The sequence below is a fragment of the Rousettus aegyptiacus genome, unplaced genomic scaffold (genome assembly GCF_014176215.1).
Source record: "Rousettus aegyptiacus isolate mRouAeg1 unplaced genomic scaffold, mRouAeg1.p scaffold_m13_p_17, whole genome shotgun sequence".
Lineage (NCBI taxonomy): Eukaryota > Metazoa > Chordata > Mammalia > Chiroptera > Pteropodidae > Rousettus > Rousettus aegyptiacus.
Window position 1 is genome coordinate 929627 of NW_023416292.1, and position 24907 is coordinate 954533.

At 39.9% G+C, this 24907-nt stretch overlaps 1 protein-coding gene across 6 annotated transcripts in view; it reads right to left on the minus strand.

Moving 5' to 3' along the window:
• Positions 1 to 24907, minus strand: part of DCAF8 (DDB1 and CUL4 associated factor 8) — a 35081-nt gene that overhangs the window by 2056 nt on the left and 8118 nt on the right. For 5 of the 6 annotated variants that reach the window (XM_036235301.1, XM_016139479.2, XM_016139459.2 and 2 more), the window contains 11 exons: positions 19614 to 19688; positions 16363 to 17033; positions 15291 to 15431; positions 14108 to 14202; positions 10419 to 10529; positions 6902 to 6974; positions 6399 to 6456; positions 5777 to 5884; positions 4396 to 4526; positions 677 to 796; positions 155 to 271 (listed from right to left, as the gene is read on the minus strand). In XM_036235301.1, coding sequence (XP_036091194.1) covers positions 155 to 271; positions 677 to 796; positions 4396 to 4526; positions 5777 to 5884; positions 6399 to 6456; positions 6902 to 6974; positions 10419 to 10529; positions 14108 to 14202; positions 15291 to 15431; positions 16363 to 17033; positions 19614 to 19662 — 1674 coding nt within the window. In that variant the 5' untranslated portion in view covers positions 19663 to 19688. Of the gene's footprint in view, positions 1 to 154; positions 272 to 676; positions 797 to 4395; positions 4527 to 5776; positions 5885 to 6398; positions 6457 to 6901; positions 6975 to 10418; positions 10530 to 14107; positions 14203 to 15290; positions 15432 to 16362; positions 17034 to 19613; positions 19732 to 24907 lie in introns of all 6 variants that reach the window. The other variant, XM_016139477.2, reaches the window with a different exon arrangement.

Below are 24907 nucleotides of genomic sequence, written 5' to 3' on the forward strand. Positions count from 1 at the left end.
AGACACCACCCATTTCTGCTGGTGGCTCTTCTAAGGCTACAAAAGGCTCTGATGGGGACGGAGGACAATGGATAGGAAACCCAACCAAGACCACATGATTCCTCTTTAAGTATGCACTGGACCTTGGGAGTTTAGTTCTCACACTCCAGCTTACCCGGTGGTGGCGTCTCTGTCTCAGGTGATGCATGAGGAACCAGAGCATGTGGCTATCGAACAAGTCAGTGTGGTGCAAGCTATCTTCATCCCGCTCCCGCTTGTTCTTCTTAATCACCTGGAACCAAAAAGGGTTGCGGATGTGGGGAATAGGTAATGAATAGGGACCTTGGACCTGATCAGAAAAGGCTGGTGTTCTATCCCAATAAAAACTTCCCTTAGGAACTGTTAAGCTGATGTGGAGCTAATTTAGGAAATGATGCCACAGGCTCATCCACTGAGAAGATAGGCAGCTTTAAAACAGAATGAGTTTTCCTAAAAATGCCCCCTACCCCCATTTTAGCACGAATTAGGAGCACTTCAAAGCTGCCCCCTGGAATAGGACTTTCTAGAGGTGTCGGGGAAGAGGGTGTTAGATCAGTGCCTTGAAAGAACTGGGCAGCAAGTCATTCTCTCCTGTGACGAAAAAGACTCAAAACAGTATGCAAATAAAGAAAAAGAACATTTGCAGTCAGCTACTTACATCCTTTAAACCTGTAAGCTCAGTAGAAGCTTCAGCTGTGGGTGCCCAGATCTTGACATCATGGTCTAGGCCGCTGGTTGCCAACACAGGCAGGTGAGGGTGGGGCTCAAGACAGTTTACCTGATCGGGAGGAAGAGAAAGCAAAGGCTGAGGTATATGGGAGCAGGGTTTAAAAACCTCTACTCACCTTGAGCCAAATCACTATCTCCAATTAGAACTGAGGCAGCTGCTGGAAAGGTAGGCCCACCCATTATGAAGCTAGGCCAAAGAACCCTGAAGGTGGAAGAAACCCTGGACACAGACTGGGTATAACACCAGGCCCATCTCTCACTTCCTACATATAGGCAGGAATAGCCTCATCCCTAGACATAGCCCTAGGGGTAAGGGGTGACCAGCCAAGCTTACTGCTAGCTTCACAAAAAGGCAATGAGGTCCAGGTGACCTCATTCACTATGGAGTCCACAGCTACAATTTGCCCAAGGCTGAAAAAACCATCTCAGTGGTTTTCACCAAGTGGCAAATAAATTTTAAAAAAGAAAGCAGAAACTGCCACTGAGCCCCCAGAGAAGAGTCAGTCAGAGAACAATTATATTCACTTGGCACTATTTACTAGAACTGGAGGAAAGCACAGGCTGGAAAGAGTCTGAGCTGGGGAGTAGTGGGGCAATGGAGGCACATTCATATCTGGTTGAGGACCCTACACATCTCAGGGGACAGCATCCTGGTACCTGCCCTGAACGCACAACAGACTTAGCTATAGGACGGCACAGCATAGCAGGGCAGCTTCCTGGGGTGCCCACAGCCTCAATCTCAGCCACCCTCTGGGTATATTCACTCAGCAGGAGAAATGAACTAGGGCAGGCTTAAGCGGCTTCCTTCTGTCTGAAGGCCTCCATGCCCCCTGCTGTCTGACTTGGACATTTCAGCCTTCCTAACAAAGCAGGGCAAGGGCAGGGCAGCTCCCATCCCCGCGGAAAGAGCTAGTCCAGACTGGGCTGCTAAAGCATTTTTGGTCTCTTAGTCAGATGAGGAATAGACAAGAAAGGCACCCAAAAGGAAGGTGTGGTCCTACCCACTCCTCACCTCACCCCACCCCGCCTTGCAGCTGCCCTATAGTCCAAGAAAACAACCCCTGGCAAAAAGCCTAGCTCAGTTCTCTCTGGACCAACCTCCTCTGTCTCGCCTGCACACACAAGGCAGCTGAGGGGAAGCTGGGCCAGCATGGAAAATAAAACTGACCTACAGACTTCCAATCTTCTTTGTCTTCCATTTTACAAATAAACAAATGCTGAGAAAAGGCTGGAAGCTAAGTCTGAGCCTGAGGAACATAGAAACCTCATTTCCCCCCTTCTTCTCTCACTCTACGTTACCAGCTCATGTCGTTTTTATTGGGCTCTTTAAGGCAATGTGGAAGAGGTTCCAGCATCTGAAGTATGAGCAGGCACTAGAGAGAAACTCCACTGCCCAGGAACATTACCAAAAGATAATGTGACAACTTACACACACAAAGCTGCACTCACTCATCCACCTCCTGATAAGCCCATTACTCCTCTACTCTGACCTAGTTCTGCTTGGACAAGTCAGTAAAATAAAAAAGCACAGAGAAGAAATTCCTTGGAACTTAAGATTAAGGACAAAGCCAATGGCAAAAGGAGCAATAATAAATTACACACAGTACCTGAGTTGGAGCCTGCAGGGGGAGCCGACAGAAAGCTTCTGGGCCAGGGTACCTACCTGGTCACTTCACTAGACCTGTCTGAATGCCAGGACTTATCCTGTCAATAATGCCCAAGCAGAGAAAAGATCTCTGGCCTTAGAGGACTGGTCTAGGGGATACAGGGAATGAGATGAAGCAGCAAAGTGCTTTTGGGAGACAAAGAGTTGTCCCTTGATATCATCTCCCACCTTTGTCCCTGAATAGGAACAAAGAAACGACTAGAGTCTGAGCCAAAAACAGAGTCAAGAAACCTAGGCAAGGTAGACAACAATCTCTAAGATCTCTTCTAGTTCTAACATTCTACTTTATGATACAAAACTGCTGTGAGTCTGCACTGAAGCTGGTGCGTGGTGACCCCACTGCTGGGAGGTTAAGACAAAACAAAACAACAAAAAAAGTCAAGTGAGGACCACATGGACCACTAAGCTTACACAAGAATAAGCCAGGAAATTCACTTCAGGGTACAGTCTCTATACTTCTTGGTACAACCCCTCACTCCTATGACTACTAAAACTCAGGTCTGGGACCCACCCACCCCAACCAGATGCCCTCCCCACCTGAGTACCTAGTTTAATCATCAAACCCTAATACTGGCTAGACTGAAAGCAAACTGGCCTGCAAATCTGGAGCAGAATTCAACACAACAGTTTATGATCAAGAAAGGATTAATGGCCCCTTTTGACTACCTTCTGACTATATGCCTATTGCAGAATTCTCATTAATACTCCAGTGTTTTGGGTTTGTTCACTGCAGCTGATACAAGAGGACTTATGGAGGAGAAGGAAATGAAGCAGATAACAGTGATATACACCTTCAAGTTCTGCAGTCCTCTCTACTTAAACTCAGGCCTAGAAGCTTTGGATCTATTCTGGTCACAGGTACCAGAAACTTAGAGGAAACCAAAAGAAAATCTCAGTCTCATACCAAGGCAGGCCATACAAGGAATGGGGTCTTGACTGCAAGAAATCCTTCTAAATTCTAAAACCACTCTCTCAATAAAACTCATCAAGAGATGGCTGGGCTCTTTACAACTCCCCACAGCTTAGAAGGATGAAAAGGAAGAGAGCCTAAGCTGTCTCAGCCATTCCTTAGAGGCTTTTGACCAGACTACCTTGGGTAATCACTATAATGCGGTCTCCTAAACTGTCACATCTTCTGAAAAGCTGCTGAACTACTGCCTAACGCTCTCTCAAAAAAGCAAAAATATACATGGCTAGCCAGATACATGTTAAGAGCTGACCATGCTTCACTCCTCAACTCAAGAATCCTCATGCTTCCTTTATGCCCTATTTGTCTGTAGAATTCAAGGACAGGCAGATTGTGATATGATCATGGGTTGTACAGCAGGCCAGTCATTCTCCAAAAAAACAAAAACAAAAACATTTTGCCATATTTACTCTCTCTCTGTATATTCATATATATTATGTTTTTATACATTTAAATGTAAGCATGACACTTCACTACTTCATCCTACTTAATATGTATCTCCTAAGTACATAAAAAGAATGCTATCATCACATCAAATAAATTTAACATTGAATGCCACATTATCTAATGTATAGATCATATTCTGATTTTCCCAATATTCTGAACAATGCTCCTTCCAACTTGTATCTGCTGGTCCAGAATCTTATAATCAAGATCACTATTTAGCTGCTCATCAGGAGTAAGACATGGAGACAGCTTTGGCACTGTGTGGGATGGTATGCCCTCAACTCCGATGTTTTCTTTTGGGAGATCCATACCTAGAGATATCTCAGTCAGGCCATAAGTTCTTCCCTAAGATCACTTTCTCCTCTCAATAAACTGTGCTTTAGAGGAGCAGAAGAAAGAAAACACCCCATCGAAACCCTAGCACCCCCAGACCACACTGCCTCTTAGTTGGCTAGCCCTATAAGACATGGTATTACATTTTCACAGTGGGAATTCAGTGGCCCTGCCAAAACCTACCTTAATGACTGAAGAGAGTAGGGAGCAAGCCAGCCCAGCACACCATACTCACCACACCTCCCTTGTCCCCCTCCATGAACTGAATGATCTGGCAGGATGATTTCTCCCAGAGGAATATGTGCCCACAGTCACTACCGCTCACCACAAACTCACTCTTGGGGCCATAGAAATTGACGCCTTTTACTGAAATGATAAATGAGGGAATAAACCACATGAGGGTTGGCATCAGGCCTATATGTATTTACCTCACAGGGAACTTAGTTATTCACAAATTCTAAATCAGTTAAGAGCCAAAGAATTCCTTTCATTTTCACAAAACAATCAAAGGATTATGCATGCATAACAGACAGATATAACAATCACACTAGTCCCTGAGACTATTTCTATTCCCCTGAAGAGTTCCAAGGGTTAAGAAGTTGGCAGTCTCTCAGCAACAGCCTAAGTCTCATTAGTCTACACCCTAGGAAGCAACCACAGGCCTCACTAATGCCTTACCCTCCCAACCTGAATTGTCCCAGCACTGTCAGCACTGTCCTATGCCCTAGGATTATCCTTGGGATGGGTACTTCATTGGTACCTTATCAATGCTTCCTGGGTCATCAGCTGACATGACACTGGAGGGATACATACCACAACTGCCTTTAAGAAGCATTTGAACTGTGCTTGTTACCAAGACTCTGAACAACAGGGCTCCATTCTCTGTCCAGTCTCATACCAGTATTGAGACTGGCACTCCTTTAGTATGCCCATGTACTAAGACCTAAACACAGGTTTTTCCTTCTTAATCTCACCGGCCTAAGAGAAAAAAAGAAATGAACTGCTCTCTCCAAGTCAGAATTATGACACATTTGTTAGAAGTGGTAGCAACAACAAAGGGCAGTGATTTCCCAACTTCTCTGTACACTGGAATTAAACATCCCAATCAGGTTGTATCCAATATTAATTAAATTAGAATGCCTGGGGATAGGAGCCAGGCATCATTATTTTTATGACTGTCACGTGGCTCCAATGCATAGCGAAGAACCACAGACAGAACAAAAAAATGCCAATCTTCATTGCAGACTTGGGAGAGGGATTTCACCGTTCCTCCTCCTCTGACTTACTCCTCCCTAGAGGTATAAGCTCACCATGTTCTAGGAAGTTCAATACCACTGACTTCCCTACAAGCCTTTCAATTCTGAAGTTAACTGAAAAATCAGTCTCCTTATGCTCAAACCAAGTAATGTCACTGCAGTTGTGAGAGATGCCCCTGAGCCTTCTCCTCTAGCACAGTAGCCCATGGCAACTCCAGCCCAATTAGGGATCCCCTCCTACACCCTCAGTGGCAAGCAGTCTACTCCTTTAGGTAGTTCCTATTTGTACAACCTGAATGAGAACCTGTGGTTCTCCAAGCCAAGAGACTTGGCTACAGAAACCTAGAAAGACAGCCTCACCTGTGGCATTATTTCTGTGGCCCTTATATCTCTTAACATACTGGGCCCCATCACTGTGAGAGGAGTTGAAGAGATAAATGTCTTCATCATTGTAACTGGCCAGGAGCTCTGCCAAGAACAAGCACACAGCAGTGAAGGCAAAGGCTGAAAAAAGCTGGGATCAGGAGCTGGGGGTTGGGGTGGGGCTTCTTGCCAGTAGTGCCCCCTCTTAATACCCAGGTATATAGCACCCATCTGACAACCGGAATAGCAGGCAAGTCAAGTGTCTAGAGTAGACTAGGAACACACTGCCAACCCAGGGGTAGCAGAATGCTCAGAAAGATCACACCCAAAACTCAAGAATGAGTCAAAGGTCTAAGAACCTGCTTAGGCAAATAGCCTGGACTTGAGGACAGGCAATGCTAAATCTCATCTGTAGCATTCTTGCACGTGGTGCCTGGCATCTCCAAGGGTCATCTCCTGCATCCTCCCACTGTGTGCTCACCATCAGCAACTACTCCCAAGCTGCTCCACTTGGAGCCAAAGCACAGCAGTGAGCACTGGAGGGCGCATGCCTCACTGCTCAGCAGCTCCCCAGACAGAGGGGGCGTGCCAGCCTAGGAGCTGGGCCCTGCTCACGTACCTGTGCCGTCGTGGCTGTACACAAGACAGGTGATGTTTGCTTTGGACTCACTGTTCACCTGCAATAAGGAGCAGATACTGACTGATGCCCCACCCCCCTCCCCCCATTTGTTATACCATCTTCAGGAAACAGGTTTTCCTTCAAATTCCCCTATATCTTCTCCCAGACTGAGAGACAGAGACAGAGAAAGGAATACAACTGATGAAGTGTGACCACTTTCGGGGGGAGAAGACTTTCTGTTGGTTGTCTTCTGCGTGCTAGCCTTTTTATATATACATTATCTCATTAGGCCTTACCATCACAGTACAAGGCAATTATCTCTACTTTGTTGATAAGAAAACTGGCCAACAGAGGTGAAGTGACTGCCCAAGACCACAAAGTTGGTTAAGTAGTAGAGCCAGGATTCAAATCCAGGTATCTGACTTGAATGTCCAAGCTCTTCTCAGCAAATCAACAAGTTTGGGCAGGGAAGCCTGGAGCCACTGGCCCTTCATGAATCTTACCAGGTGATGAGGACAGAATTTCTTGAGTACTCCATTATTTTCATTCTCATCAATTTTCCTCTGATCATAAATCCTGCGGTGGAAGAAGCAATGAAAATGTCAAAAGTTACAAACTGATCCCTTAAAAAGATGCAATTCAATGTAGTGGCAGAACAGCTGTCAGTGGGATGTCACAACAGATAAAGAACATTCCCCAAGCAAGCCAGAAGGTCCTCCTCTATCTCTCCCTTTCCAAACCCTAACTCTTTTATCCAGGTATTTCTCATTTCACGTGGTAATCAAGCCTCAGTTATATCAATTTAAAATGGGTTATCCTTCCTCTCAGCGTTTATATCACTATTTATTTTCATATAAATAACATTATTATAGAGCTTTTTGTGTGTCTGCTGCCTGCCCAATTGGGCTTATTACTCATGGGAAGAGGTTATGCTTTACATATTAGTAGATCTTCAATCTCTTCTTGAAACATTTGGCCAGTTCTCTCTATCATACCGCACAACTATTATAAACCACTACCTATATCTAAAAACCCCTCTCCTCCCTTCATTTTCATCAAGCATCAAACTTTCCCTCATCTCTCCAAATCCAAACTTTAATCATGTCTTCAAATTTTTTATGACACATATTATGTGCCAAGTATTATGCTAGGTGCTGAAAATATGGCGAGGGGCAAGATAGATCTAATCACTGTCCTCACCTACCAGTCTCCTCCGATCTCAGAGTTTCATTTCTCCACAGCAGCTCATCCCTCCAAGGATCTTGTTTGATTAGTCCATTCTCAAACTCTTCCTCATCACTCTCCCTGCCCATTTCCTAAAAATCCTCCTTTTACTGACTGTCCTTTCTATTATAGCTTTTTCTGTCCTTCCCCTTATAGTCAAATTACATAATCTACATTCACTATTTTCATTTCCTCACTTCTTACGCATTCCTTAATCCACTCCTATTTAGCTTTGGACTATTCACCACTGAAACCTCTCTGGCTAAAGTCATCAGTAACCTAACTGCCAATGCCAACAAGAGATACTTTTTAGGCCTTTCTCTCTCATCCTGACATTGTTCATTACTCCTTCCCTGAAATACTTTCTTCCCTTGATGTCCAACCACTCTCTATTGTTCATAGGCTTGTCTTTCTGGGTCCATCCCTTAAATGCTGACATTCCCCTGAGGTTTGATCTTAAGTTCTCAACTGACTCTTAAGGAAATTTTAACCTAGTGTCCAACTAGTATGTGAATGTCCAGAAACTGTGCTTATGTGCTTTTTCCAGGAAGAAGAGATCAGTTCTCCTTATGTTCTCAAAGAGACCACAGAATCAAAAGAGGAGTGGGGGAAAGAATTCTAACACTTTCCTTTGGTGATCAAATTCCATTACCAATGCTTTAACTACCACCTATATGCAGACATGTTTCATAAATTTGTCTCCAGCCCACACTTATTCTAAGCTCCAGATTCATAACTACGTGCCAACTGGATGTTGTAATGGGATGCCCACAAGTAAACTCATTCTCTTTCTTCTAAAACTAAAGCTACTTCTTCTAAAACTAAACCTACCCTTTCCCCTAAATCTGTTAATGGCACTATCCTAAATTGAGGTTGTCGAACCAGAAATCAGGTCCTTTCTTTCCTATGCAACTAATTTCTGTCCTGTCAATCCAACTACCTGGACGTATTTCTTGACTATATCTGCTTTCTTCGAGCTTAGCCAATTTTTGCCTAGATTATATAGCATCCTTCTAAACTGATTTTGTTGCTTATATTGTCACCAGAATTATGACCAAAATGCAAAATTTTATGTAAATTTCCTGATTAAATTTCTTCGGTGATTTTGTACTTTCTATTAAATAAAATTTAAACTCCTTAGTATGGCTACCTACCACTTCTCATAGATCCCATACATTATATAAAAATCAAAACAAAAAAACAATGCTCCTTGAACATACCATGTCACATCTTGTAATCTTACTTCTACACATATTGTTCCTCTATCCGAAATACTAATTTCTCATTTGAATATCAATACTAATTTGAATATTTCAATCTTGTCTTTAATACTTCTGTGAGGAAGAACAGCATAGTGAAATGGTTTCTACTACATTTAAGGAGTCTGATCTGAGTTCAAATATTAACTCTGCCACTTACTAGATGAGTAATATTGGGTACTTAATATTTGTAGTACTTATATGTTTCTCCAAAAAGTTCCTTGAAGACAGAGACTACGTCTAGCCAAGTGCCTATCTAGCACACAACAGATGCTCAGTAAATGCTAGATTAATAAATGAATCAATATATGTTTGTATTCTCCACCAATCCCTTGTTTAATATCCTGAATAAAGAGAATATCCAGGAAGCATTTGCTAAATCAGAGGTCCTCAACCCCTGGGCTGCAGACCAGTACCAATTCGTGGCCTCTTAGGAACTGGGCTACATAGAAGGAGGTGAGCAGAGGGCTAGTGAGCAAAGCTTCACCGCCTTAGCTCCACCTCAGATCATCAGGCATTAAGATTCTCATAAGAGCACTGGTCCCTGGTGCCAAAAAGGTTGGGGACTGCTATTCTAAATGAATCAGAAAAAGAAAAGAGTAGTACTGCTATACTACCAATTACTACTCTTCAGCAAACATATATCAGCTGAAAATCAGATTTTCCCCCCCTCTAAACTAAGTCTAAATCACAGCTCTTAAATGTCACTAAGCCGTCATAAACTTCAGCAAGTCAGCAAATTAATTTTAAAAATTTGAATATTTAATACTTTGCTGTATGGACTATTCTGTGTTCTTCAGTATCTAACGCTCTTTGTCCTTCTTTATGGGGAAATAGTTACCTTTTCTCCTCTTATAAATAAAATTAATTTCAGAATATAGTTGTACAAATGTGCTGTCATTTATTATTTAAAATGTGCTGTCATTTAAAAAGAAAGATAATGGTTTTCACTTACCATCAAACTGACAATCCCTCAGCGAAAGAAGAAATATAGTTAAAAATAAGCCAATTGGATAGGGATGGGATACAGTTGTGACTAAGGACCAGAAGGAAACTGGTATACATGGGGATTGAATCCATAAACTGTTTTCCTTAGGATAAGCCTTCAACAGCCAGTGTTACACAGTGTTCACAGTAACAAAAATATCACTACGGATAGTTCAAATTAATGGTAGCCAAAAATCTGAGTTCACACTGAGTATTCCCAAGTCACATCATTTCTGTACATGAAACCAGCATTCGAAATTTCTAGTGCATGTTAGCATATATTTGAAAAGTAGTAGAAGACATTCACTAATATAGCATTTACTAGTAAACCTGGGTTTATGTTATCTGGGGACCTTGGTTAATTCATTAAACTTCTTTAAAACTTCATAATCTCTATGTTAAGTTATTCCTCAGAGATTGTTCTATTAGGGAGAAGAATAACTCATAAGGGTAAAAAACTCAAGATGGTGGTTAATGGATTCATAGGCAATTCACACCTTTCCATAAAGGACACCTGGTAGTACACAATGCATCAGAGTCTCAAACTCACCTTACAAACTGATCTCGTCCACCCACTGCAAACTGGTGGGTATTGGCAGGATTAACATAGATTGTATACAGTCCCACTTTCTTCTCCTTCTCTTTTGTCACCACCAGTTTCCTTGAAGAGTATAAAAGCAAAGAAGTTATATTCTTCAAAAGATCCAGATGGTCACAGCAAGTGAGAGCAGAGAGTAATGCAGACATGGCTAATAAGAAACCAAACAGATTCTCATTTGGAAAGAAAAAAAAAAAGTGGTTATAGTCGTTCTAAGCACTTTGCTACTTTGGAGATTGAAAAAAATGTAGTGAAATCATTTTTCTGGTGTTCCTCAAGAAGTATAAGTTAAAGGTATATGAAAGTATTGCTCCTCAAGTAGTCTGTTTAGCTGGAGTCCCACATGATAACCAATCGTTAAACAGACAATACTGTCCACATCTTCCCATCCCTCATTTATAAATACATGTTCTCAATCATCTGAAAGCAAGGAGTGAGGGAAGGATGAATCACAGAATGGACATAAAAGACCTTTAAGGTCAGAGTCTACCTCCTAGATTTCAGAATAATGTCACTTAAAATTCAGTGTTAAAAATGCAAAGAAATGACAAGCTACAGTTTTCCAGCACAGGGGCAATCCAAAGGAAAATAGCATTCTGCTTCCCTTATCTGAAACAAGTTGAGAGAAGATTCTTATGAAGATGGCTATTCTTAAGGCTGGAAAATAATTTCTAAATTATTCTTCTAGTTTACCACAAAAAAAGGGGAGTGGGGTTCCTCAGAAGAGCATGGGGCCCTGAGGAAATGCTATGAAATCCCAGAGTTTTAGAAAATTCTGGCTTTCAGCTATAAGTTGTTCCAGCTTAACACTAAGAATACTTTTCCCAGATCTAAGTGTTCAACCAGTCAAATATGACATCATAAAGATTAATAAATTTACAGAAAAAGGAAAGACAGGAAAAAAAGGAACTGGTCTTTAGCTTTCATTTTTAATCTAAGATTTTGCTCATTTTTGGTTGCTATGAAAACTGAAAGAAATATAACCATGACAACAAGTTTCTTGTAAAGACACAATGTTAGTCCTCTCTGCATGGTCAGTCACTCCAGCCTAGACCTGCTCTAGGTAAAGTGGAGAGATTTTATTTGATTTTAAAATCTCTATAGCCATCCATTAAAAGAATAGTGTATAAAAGTCATTAAAAATCAATGCCATTACAGACAACGCACACATACACACACAACCCTCAAAACACCAGGCAGAAAACATCAAAAAAAGAATTTCGAGAACACAGTTAGCAATGGATAAAAGGCAGCTCTATTGGGTTTTAGACAGGGACAAGTAGTAGGAGCAAAAGCTGCTCCTTTTCACAAGACCATCTTATTTCATCAGCAATTTGGATTTTCTGAAGAGGGTCGGACAAATATAAAAGTACGAAAGCAAAATGAAAAAAGTGTAGGAATTGATTATAAAGTACCTGCTCCACTGTCATGTAATCCTGAAAAAGAGCTCAATCTTTCCATGTCTCAATATACTCACTTAAACCAAGTAATTCTCTCTCCCAATGTAAAATGCACAGAGTACCTTGAGCTCTCTAACCAAATTTTGCCTTAAAATTTGCAGTTTTTTAATGAGCAGGTATGTTACAGCAAAAATGGAAAAATAATTATAGATCAGACCAAAGGATTCCTTTGAAGAATATCTCAAACTGGCTTCCACTGGCTAAAGGACTATCTACCCACAGATTCAAATCCAACTCTTTTTCCTGAGATGTTAGCCAGTTTCACCAGCTTCCAGAGACTCAGCTATCATATACACAAAAGAAAAATTCCCTTCTGCCAACTTCACACAACAATGCCTCTGAGATAAGCACATGTCAGGCATCAGCTTAACACATAAGGATAGCTTAAATTTTCTGGCCATGACCTTCACATTCAGTCCTCCCACTGCACTCTAGCCTTCTACCACTTTTTCAACACCTAAAATGAAATCTCTTTTAAGGCTGTCTCTTATTTCCCAAATCCAGAATTTGGGCCTCTTCCTACTTTAAGTTTCTCCTATGTTTCCCCTCTTAGTTTCTAGTCCATCTATCATCTAGATCCACTGGTCATCTCTCAGCCAGATTTTTCTGCCTACCTCATTTCATTCCAAATTCAATAATCTGCCAAAGTTATCTGCTCTTTCCATCATTAGAAATAGATTCCCAATTCCTTGTCGCCTAAGAGTAGTTTCCTCAGACCCTGATCCACAGAATAAGATCTCACTCTGCTTCACAACTCTCTCTACCAGACAGGCCAAACAAACTCTTACTATTTTTCCCATCTTTGCCCTTCCTCTCCCCTCTTGAAAATTCACTAATATCCCATTATCATCACAGAACCATGGAACTTTAGAACTCAAACTAACACCATTCAGTTCAAGAGAATAAATGGTTTTCTGAAAGCTAAATAATTGCAAGATAGTACTAGAAGGCACATCCCTTGTCACCCAGGCCTATTCCCTTTCCAGTATAAACCCGGTATCTCTCAACCCTCATCCTCTCGAAGAAAAGTTTATATAAGTAACCACTATATCCTTTCCACAAGCCTAAAACATTGCCATCACTTAATCAGTTTTTTAAGTTCTTCCACTTCTTCTATACTTATGTCTAATCTTAATCAGCCTTAAGATTATGTTCTCTAAATTAACTTGTATTTTACATGTATGCTATGTAAATCAATGACATCTCTTATTCGACACTGGTATTGACATTCAAGATTTGTTATTGTAATTTATTATTATAATTTTTAAGACGAACAAGACAGTAAGTATTCTAGATAATAATGCACCAACGAGGTTGTGGTTAAACACACTGTAGTACGACAATGCTGTAACAGATATGTCATGGTTAAAAATGAGGTAGCCCTTTGCGGTCTGATGGAGAAAGAGCTCTAAAATACATGATAACATGAACAAAGAAAATTGCAGGAACATGCATGTTTCTATACACATACATGTTTATATATGTAAACATAATTATTCCATTTATGGGGAAAAGTGTAAATGCATATATTAAGATACATAAAAATACACAAAATTAAAAAATTTTAACGATGATTACCAGTAGCCCAAAAAGTAGGGGGCAGAGGAGGTGTACGTGAGGGAGCATTTACATTTTGTCCATATACTTTATTATTTGAATCTCTTACTTGAGACAGACACAGATAGACACACACAAACACACCTACCCACCCAAGACTGCCTGGATCCAAACAAGATGCTATGATATCACACAGCTAAAAGGGATATAATTTTTCCATAAGTTTCAAATTCATGTAAAAATAAGCTGTGCTATGAGTTCTACTATAACTACCAATATTTTTGTTCAAAATTTATCATTTACTTGTTTACATATTTTATAGGTAACTGAACTGATAACTACATAGGACCATATCTTTAAGCTACTTTGTAGAGTAATATGATTCTTGTGGATAAGTTAAGTTGTACCTAAGTGAATGGAGTTATTAAAGCCCACGCATAAGATAACTGAACCTTGCTTTAAAAATAAAGGTAGACTGAATAATACTCACTGCTGACAGACAAATAAGAACAAAGTAGTAATGAATTCCCCTAACCCCTGATCTGCTTATCACAGGCACAAATGGACTATTGTGATGGACCAGAAAGCTGAGCACTTCTGTAAAAATATGGTTGCTATACTTACGAAGCTGGTCTGTCTTGTCTGAGGTCAATGGTGAAGACGACTGCATCTTCACCTGCAGATAGGAACGTACAGGGAGAGTCTGGTTCCAGGGCCAACTGAAAGAGAAAAAAGGGAAAGGATGAGGTTTTTAAAGATTAGAATTAGAAGTCATTTATCTTTAGGAAGAGCTGCATTTAAAATGCCTCATCAAAAAATAATAAAAAAAAAAAATCAAATGTCTCATCTAGAAAAATGTCATTGTAAAATCCCCCAAAAGGAGATAATTTAATAAGTCCACCCTCTCTGTTTCCATGTGAATTACTTACAGCTTATTTACTCTATACAAGTCAAAAGGACAGCTGCTTTACTATGTTAACTAAGTACCCAAAGGTTGTAAACAGTGCTACTAAAGGAAAACATCAGCCATTAGTCCTCATTCTCAAATTAAATCAGCTCCACACCCTCAGGTGGGGAGAGAAATGGCGCCCAAGTTTCATTCTCTACATCTCAGTTCTAAAAACTAGTTACCTAGTGGGTTGGAGGTATACTTAGGATTCAAAGAAACAGGTAATTTCCACAATGGCAGAGTCATCTAGGAAAGGATACTCTAGGTCCAACTACATATTTACTTAGGCTTTGTAAGAAGAGAGGACCATTCTTTCCATGGCATGAAAAGAACTTGGTACCCACTATGAAACTAGACAGCTCTTAGCTCCTCATTGGCTGCCACCGTGACTATTTGGCCTATTTTCCCTGGTTTATATAGAGCTTCCAAAAACAGTGCTGTCTGTACACTAAGAGTTGTAAGCAGAAAAGTTGAAGTTCTTACTTATGATAAGTCAACCACTAGCACCTTGGAGTTGTTAACGAGATGTTCTAAATATGATCAGAGTAAAGTTTAAAGGTTTGGAAGGCCTAGGAGACCTCAAGCATCTCCAAACTAAACCCCTGGCTCACCTTAGGGATTAGGTATAATCAACTAAATACTGCCTGTGTAAGATCTACAGATCTCTCAAATACTTATTTTCCAAGAAGTTTAGGGTGGTGGCTGATTTCCTTCCCTTCCAATCTACAAATCTTAGAACTGAAAGGAGGGAGGCAGGTGACCACACAAAGGGGACACAATGAGCAGAGATAGGAGAAGGCCTTGGCTGAGATTTAGAGGTACTGGATTTCACATCCTTTGAGACAAAGGCTTGCTTACCTTGTGGGACGCTCCCTTATGTTGGGCCACACGCTTTGTATTCTTGCAGCACTGTGTGGCAGACAACTCTGCTACCCGCACCTGCCCATCACGGGCACACATGGCCAGGGTGGAATCACCACTGTTAGGAAGAAACTTGGCCTGGTTGTTAAGAATAAAAAAAGAGTCATACAAGAAATTGAGGTGAATATGAGAGGAAAAAATGTGATGACAACCCCAACTCACCCCCTTTTGTTGCACAACAGTTGGAAATTTAGCTCCCCTACTCTCACATAATTGGCTAAAGTCCAATTCCTTCCAAGATTTAAAGGAGAGGAAAAGAAAAAACTTATCTGATGTAAGAGAGCATTTTAGTTGACTCTGGAAGGTTAAGCTGGTACAGAATAAATGCTCAGGTGAACTAGGACTCTACCTACTAGGGGAGAAAATAAAAGGAAAAAAGGAGGAAACTCTTGATTCAGGAAGCAAACATAAATTCACTACAAAGAAAAAGAAAACTAGAGAGGATGTTGGGGGAGGAAAGAGAACTTACTGAGGAATGGCCAGAACCAGTATGATTTATTGGGCTGATAAGTAAAACTTCTAGAGAATAATAATATTAACTTTTATCAAATGTTAATTAAGTACCAAGCACGGTACTAAACACTTAGCTTCTACTTACTTGATCCTTAAAATTCTGTTATTAGCCCTACATTATCGATAAATTGAAGACAGAGGTTAAATAACTTGCCTAAACTCACAAAGCTAGTAAGGAGTAGGGCCAGGATTTGAACCCAAGGAGTCTGGCACAAGTGCCTCCTACCAGGGTACGTATATACTAAGTACCTTCCTAATGATTTCCAAGATTCCTACTTATGAGACTTGTGACAGTCTTTATGCTCAAGGAAACAAAAGGCTGCCATGGGTCTTTCAGTGTATTTAACTCGTCTAGAGTATCATGGGAGCCAAGGTAGGACCGAGTTCTGATGTCTAATTCCTATGACTCACTATCAGCTACTACTCCAGGTAACAGCTCAGATTTGTCTAATTCATGCCTGATTTTCTAAATAGCTATTTGGCTCCCTTGCCTCACCTGGAAGACATTGCTTTTGTGGCCACTCTCAAAGTCCAGTACCGGCTGCCGCCGCACCCAGTCCCAAACCACCACCTTCAGGTCATCGCTGCCACTGGCCAACCAAGTTCCACGCTGGTTAAAATGCAAAGTATTGACACAACCAGTATGGCCCTCAAGCCCATGCTGCAGGCGGAAACGCTGCACAAATACTCTTGCACCACAAGCCTCATATACAAAGCGGGCACTTGAACCCAGCTCCCGCTCCCGAAGGGCTGGAAGGGCTTGCCAGCGAGGTCGGGGAAGGGCTGATGTTTCTGAGGACACCCAGTCCTCCAGGGCCCGCTCATCATCTGATGAGTCCTGGTCACGGTTGGCCCGCTTGCGCTGTACACGACGCCGAGGATGCTCTTCTTCCTCCTCCTCTTCCTCCTCCTCTTCTTCTGAGCGATCATGGATTTGATTTTCATCATTGATGGAGTAATGGCCAGTGTCCTCCATGCTGTCAGAGTCCTTGTCTTCACCTGAGCTCTCTGTATCTGTGCCTCGACTTTCCGTGCTGGTGCGGTTGGGGCCACCATCATCCCCTGTCAAGCTCAAGCTCAGGTCTGAGGCTTCCACTTCAATGCCTGAGGATGTCTCCCTCCCCTCTTCAGCTCCAGACATCTCTTCTGGACTGCTAGACAGGCTTCCTGCATGTAAGTGAAAAATGGATAGGTGAGAGGAAAAAAGGAGGAAATAGGAAAGTGATCAGAAGCATTTTCCCTCCTTAGTCTAAGAAATTATCATGTGAAAAAACCCAGTAACCAACTTTGCTCAAAGTGTTTTCATTACAAATGCTTATAAAGAGTACTTTTTGAGGGGGAATCTTATAAAGAAAAAGAAATTTAAAAGATTAAGACCAAAGCCACACATGAATAAAGGTATTTCAACAGAAGTGAAGAAATCCAGAACCTAAGATTATGATAAATTTTTGAAAGGCAAAGCATTGGCAGATTTGGATGAAAGTATGCTTGATATAACTACTTTAGGCTCTATTCTGCTGGATCCCTTAGTTACAGCAAATAATTTAACTAAATATAAGAAAAAGAATAGCCATCCTCACAAGAGTTAGTATAGCCATCTTCTTAGAGAAGGATGGAAAATAACTGATTAAAATCACTCTGACAGTGGATGTGGAGTTGAACTTTTCCCCACTTAAAAAAGCACCACTACCTACTTTTTGACTCCTAAATCCTAGTTTCTTTCCCCAATGTCCTAAAAGTCCACTAAGAATCTAGGAAGGAGAAGTGACAAATGAGAACTGTGATCATTTGAGTGGGTTCTTGCTCACTCTTTGCTAATAAATGTATTCTCACTTCCATTAATTAAATAACCTTAATACTATTTTTAGTTATACCAACTGTTTATTGAGACAAAGTTCTATCAGGGAGCTACATAAAAATGCTAAAAAGGAGGGGTACTACAGTGGTACTTGAGAGAAAAGTTCACCATCTTTAGGTCTGCCATGTTGGTAGCTAAAAAATAACTGGGTCATTTTGAGTGATATAGTCCCTTCCAATTAAATACTGCATTCTACTATCAAACAATAGCCAAATCATATTCCAATAAACACTTGGCAATGTTCTAGACCACAATTTCCAGCCTAAGGTCAAGGCGTGAAGAAAGGATGGGGGAAGAATAATTTTAAACAATCCTCAAGGCTTTCAATGCCCAATAAAGAACACAGGTTCAAGTACTGATAGAAGGTTGGGAGACACATAACCAAAGCTCTCTGCAAAAAGCACTTCAACTAAGAACACAGTGTGAAAACAAATGGGCTAAGAGGAAAAGTGCAGCAATTTGTTCCTAGGAACCACATTTGCTGAGACTGCTATATATGCTGAGAAAGACTAATAGTATGGTTTTCTTTGTTTTGTTTTTGTTTCTAACAGTGTGGTTTTTTAAATGCAACTGGGTTTAAGATTGGGAGTGGTGAGAAGAGATAAAGTACTACACCTACCACTTCAGGGGGAGAAGGAAAAATAAAACTTCAGAACTCCTAGCACTTGTTAAAATTATGATCAACTCTGGGGGCCTATCATATTCACATGAAGGCCAGAGCATATCACAAGCTCAACAAGAAGATTCTACGGTCAATGATCAGATTTAGCTCAAGGGTTGGTAAGTTTTTTCTGTCAAAAGCCAGGTAGCCATATGGATCTCTGTCACAACTATTCCACTCCACTGCTGTAGCAAAAAAGCAATCCCAAAGACTATGTAAATAATGGGGCGTGACTATGTTCCAACAAGTTTTTAAAAAACATTGGCAAACTGGACTTGGCCTGCATAGTTTGCCAGTTCCTGATCTAGCTCATGGCCAAACTCCAAATCAATTGTATAACTCAAACCCCTGTAGAACCCTATGTCTTGCAACTAAGTCCAGTGAAAAATGTGAATCACATTCCTTTACAGAAGATGAATAAACAGTGGTTAAGAAAAAGGCACTGAAACATGTTGAAAAATCTCATTTTCTGTCCTCAATTTCATTACTTTGCCAATCACATTAACTAGACTTTAGCCTATTATCCTGACTTGCAAAGTACTGAGGAATGATGGACGCTGTGCTGCCCAAATATATCGTCCATTTGAAGGACATTTTTCTAGTTTAGAAGTTGGCTCAGAGTTGAAGCATTGGTAGAATAACCCAGGTAGTAGCTAACTTTATCAAAATCTTGATATCCTGCCTTGAAATCTGCCCTAGGCCCAACGATTTAACACTTAGTAGCAGCAGCTACTAAAGAAAGAAAGGTGGAAGGGAGGGAAGGAGAGAGAGAGGAAGGTAGGCCAGCAGGACCAATACCAGTTGTTTTAGGTTATAATTTCATCACTCCTCTAACATCTCTCAAACTATGATCATGGAAAGAGACTTCTCGTAACTAGGGACCCTCACCGTCCCAGCAACCCCTTTCTTCCCACCATCTTTATTAACAGCATCTCCTAGGTTTTATCCACCCTTACTACCTTTCAGAATTCCAAACCATCTGGCCTCTTAGAGGCACAGTTCTATTACTGATTTTCTGAAAACAATCAGATAAAATGTGAAGTAGCAAAAGTACCAGACAGTGCAAGGTGTTTCCTGTGTAGTTTCTTGTACTCAAAACAATACAAGAAGGGTTCGTTCTTACGAAAGATTTCCCTCCCTCCACTAAAATCCATGTCTCCACTCTCTCTAGGGGAAGAGAACCTCAGTTGATAGCAAAAATAGCCTCTCCTTCATTTTGGCCCCTTACCATTAGCTAAGTCTGTTTTGCCATCTGTGCTGCTCCCTTTGCTGGACATCTTGAATGATGTTTACTGTAGCCAGCCTGGATATGGAAGAGGAAGAAAATGAAACAATCATGAAATAACCTGGAAAAGATGATAAAAGGAATAATGAGATTTAACAATGTATAGCCTTTGTCATTTTTATTAAAAAAATGATTTTTGTGCATGTGCTCAAACAGGGCTTCTCGACTGCTGAACATACCAGATTCCCCTCCCTGCCATGTATAAACTCTGTAAAGAGACAGACATATCTTTGGGAAGTCAACTGCAATCTCTTTACCTTACTCACTGAGTAACTGGTAGTATTTTTTTTTCAGATGGAAAAGAGGGAACTGAAATAAAACCTGGAACAGCAGGCATATATCATGTGACAGGTACTGCAAGCAGAGAGCCTTAACTCGATACAAAAAGCTAGCTTCGGCACTGCCCTCTATGCAAGAATCTTCCACTGCTAATATTAGTCATATGTATCCAACTCTATAAAACACTGTCTTCACAACATGAAGAGGTAGGTCAGACTATCATTTTACACAAACCAACAGATCAGAGAATTCAAGTTCATGGAGTAAGAGCTTGGGCTTTATGTTCACTCACATGCCTAGCTTGAAACTTAAGGACACAGATAGTATACGAAGTAGAGCCTAATTAGAACTCAGAAGCCCCCTACCTAAGAAAGAATGTAAAGGTTGGGGTTTTTTTTCCCCTCTTATAACTAATAATTGTCAGTCACCAAATGCAAAGCTGAAGAAAAAGGTGAAATTTCCATTAAAACATCTCAGTCCATTCCATAAAATGACAATCATTATTTCACCTAATTCCACCAACTTTCGACAGATTTATCTTTCTGACAAAGCCCTCACTAAGAATCAGCTTTTTTTCCTTTTATATCACTGTAACACATTATTTTTTGAGGACCTCACTCCCCTAGAGCAAATTCCAAAGAGCAAAGAAAAATATTATGTAGACCAGAATTTTGTTAAGCCCTTTCACTCCCTTGGACAAAAGACACTGGGGAAAAGATAAAGTATGGTTATGACTCCAATACTTATTTATACCCAGGCACTCTGGCCTCTCATCTTTCAAAAGCCTTTTCGTTCTCATAATAATTATCACAGAACCAGCCCCATCCTTATCCTTACCCCCTACTTTCCCCTACAGAAATCCAAAAAAGTGTCCTGTGCCAAGAGACAGCTGCCCAAAGCTTGCTCATAGTAGGCCAAGGCAGGAGAGTGGAAATAATGGAAGAGCAGGACCAAGGCTGAATTTGAGGGAGGAACACCTGAAAGAGCGATGATGAAAAACAAAGCCAAAACAACAACAACAACAAAAACAGATTTGTGAAGCAACATAAAGGAAAATAGTGAAGAGCTGTTTGCAGAGCAACCTGTTTCCCTCCTACTTCTGTGATATATTTTTGTACAACATTCCTCACATTGCACTTGTTTTTCCCTCTTAGAAGTCCCTGTTTATATTCTTTAATATCTCAGCAATATCTTCTTCCCCACATAGTTTTAATTAATTATATTAATTGCAAAAGCGGGAAAACAACTGTACTACTGTTAAGATTAAAAAATAAGGTCGTAAGCATACATGGTCAAATGAGAACACAGCTAATGTTTTCTGGCCTTTAGAATCAAAACTGTCAACCATACTATATTTCCCACCCTACTATTATCCACTCTCAGAGAAAAAAAATCAGCTCCAGAGAACCTTTCTCAAAACTGAATCTCATCAACGTCTATAGAAGCCCAGACTCTCTGAACTTTAGACTCACTGACTCTAGAAAACACATTTGTTTTCCCAGCCTCAATGGCCAGGAGAAACCAAAGCCTAGTTAACCCACACCCAGAGGTTGCAGACCTCATCTTTTGGAGATATTGGTTTAAGGTTCTTGCAAGAAGGGATCTCCTCTTTGAGGAAAAAGGTTGACCAAATTTATTGCTAAATTCAGAAATAGAGAAAACTCTGTGAATGCTTATGTCAACTCTGTTTAATCAGTAAGTTGATAGGCAGATGGCTTCTAAAGGTCACATTTTAGGGGCCACAGAATTTAGCAAAATTATCCTAGAATGAAAATTTAAAGTCCAAGATTCTAGTATCAGCTAAGCCATTAATATATGTTGTGACCTTGGATGAGCTGCTTAATTGTCTCTGGACTTCATTTTCTTCTTTTGTACAACAGTATCAGTAATTCTGGAGATGGTAAAAGTAAACAGAATCACATGTTAAAACTTTTGCAGAAGGATGCTCTAGAGCAGTGGTCTCAAAACTGATTAATAAACTTCCACCAGTGAAAACTCTGAGCAGGAACTTTCAATATGTGTATACGTACATTTAATCAATTCACATTAAATATTAAGCTTAATTTTTCTAGAAAAAATAGAAATGTCAACATTTTTTCTGTATACCACTGGATCATCTTCTATATCCCTTGGGGTGCATACATTCCCACTTCAAGAGACCACTTCTCTAGAAAGTCGAGAACAATGACAATAGTAAAATTCAATTGCTTAGTGAGTGAACTGTTACTCTTATCATATAAACCAGTCAAAATGAAGAAATTTAAAACAATCTTAACTCTAGGGCAGGAATTAAGAGCGTAAGTGCCCACATTAAAGCAAGCTAAGATGCTATGACTGTCTCAAGTATAGGGGCTACTCTAGAATCTCATCCATCACCAAAAAAATACAACTTTATTTGTAAACTGAGGTTAGGGACTATACTTGACCCAAACTATCTTTCTCCTTCTTTAATGTACTATATTCCTAACAAATGCTTAATTAATGTCCAGGTACAATCTAGTCCAGAGCAAACCAGACTGAGCTTAGAAGAGCTGATGAGCTCACTGCCCCAGGTAGCTGGGGGAGTTTAAATTAGATTGGCTCTACTGCCTGTACTCTAAAAATAACTACAATCCCTGCCAAACTGAAGGTTAAAGCATAAACTATTGGGGGATGGGAGAAAAAGACGCAGGTGTCATTTTAACTTCTACCTAAGAAATTCCAGTGATCTGAATTTTTCTTGTCTAAATTTAAAAAGGCCTTAAGTTTTTAACCAAATACATAACAAAATATTAAGTAATACTTTGTAGTCTATGAAAACATAACTCTACCTTACCTCATGCCCAACAGAACTTCATCATCTAAATATTAGTCCTTGATTCCTTTACTAAGATCTAAACTCACTTTCAGTGAGTTCCCATGTGTTACATAATCCCAAGGGAGTTAGAACAATAAGTAAGTATACTGTGTCAATGTCTCCCATTTGAAATTAATGGGGCTGCTTCCTTTCCCTAATATTGATGAAAGATCCGTATAACGGACCATGTATACTAGGACAATAGGACATCCAAATGCAAAAATATATATATATATAAACTTAATTGCTACATTTGTATAGTATACACAAAGTAACTCAGAATTGATCATAAGCCTAAATGTAAAAGCTAAAATAATACAACTTTCGTTAAAATACTACAACTTCCAGAATAAACAAAGGAGATAAGCTTTATAACACCAGGTTAGGCAAATATTTATTTGAATAGGACATACACACAAAAAATACAAACCTTCAAAGAAAAAATTAATTAACTGGACATATCAAAATTAAAAATCTACTCTTCAAGAGACACGGTTAAAAAGATGAAAAGACGAGCTACAGACTGGAAGAAAACATCTGCAACAGATATTTAATTAAGGACAGCAACCAGAATATATTTCAAATCTCTCACAACTAAATAATAAACACTTGAAAAGATGTTCAATACTACTAGTCATTAGAGAAATAAAAATTAAAACCACAATGAAAACCCTTTACACACCTATTAGAATGTTTAAAATTTTAGAAATAATGAAAGCTTACTTTATCAGGTGCTAACAAGGAGTAGGGCAACTAGAACTCTCATACACTGCTAGTAGAAACGCAAAATGGTAGTCACTTTGGAAAACAGTTTGACAGTTTCTTATAAACATACACTTACCAAACAACCCAGAAATCCCATTCACGCATGTTCTCAAAAATGAAAATATATGTCTACCCAAAACCTGTAGGTGAATGTTTTGGTGGCTTTATTTAGCTTCATCGAAAACTGGAAACAAATGTTCTTCAGCTTGGTCATGAATAAAACAAACTGTGGTCCATCCGCACAATGGAGTATTACTGAGCAATAAAAATGAATGAATTACTGATACACAGAGCAACACATGTGGATTTCAAAAATATCATGCTAAGTAAAAGAAGCAAGATTCAAACAGCTACATAATATGATTCCATTTATAGGACGATCTGGAAAAAATAAACTTCAGGGACAGGAAACATCATTTGCTTGGGGTTAGGGATGGGGGAAGTGACATAAGAAAACTTTTTGGAATGGAAACTGTTCTATGCCTCATTCGAGATGGTGTTGCATGACAATGTAATTGTCAGAATCCACAGAATGGGTTACTAAAAAAAGGGTAAATTTTACTGTACATGTATCATATCCCGATAAATTTGGCCAAAAAAAAAAAAAAAAGAAAAAGGAGAGAGCGAGCGAGCGAGAATGAGAGAAGGGGAAGAAGGGGGAGAAATCATGTCAAGTATTAAATGACAGATAAAACCCACAATTAAAAATACTAAATTGTCAAGGCTGTGATTATGAATAGAAGTTACCTAAATTGGTCAATATACTACAGTAAATGAGAGAAAAATGTCAGGTCTTCTTATTTAAAAATTAAAGTGCACGACTATTTTTGCTGCAACCAAAGCTGCCTGTATGATTTAGCAACAACCACATTTGAGACAAGATGAACTCATAAGGCATCCAACCTTATGGACAACTAAGATAATCAGAGGCTTAAAGTAGTTTAAAGTAATTCTAGTGATTGCAGTCCATATACTTATGCTTTTCATTTTCATTTTTAAATTTCTCTCAAGTTCATCTTAATTCCTTTGGAGTCTATTGTCTCTGAAAACTGATAACTCTACCTTACCCAACAGAACTTCAATGTCTAAATATTAATCCTTTATTCTGTTACTAAGATCTAAACTCACTTTCGGTGAGTCCCCATGCATTACATAATCCCAGCATTCTCTCAAGCCAATCCAGCAGTCTCGTCTGGCATCCCCTCATTCTGCAACTCAAGTGCCCAACTCTCCTATATAGACACCAATATTTACATAATACAAAGTTTTAGAATTTCTTCTGAAACTAAAAGAAGAAAATGCTTCCATTATTATTAAGACAGATATCTGAGAACCACACAGTCAGTCCCTGGTTCCT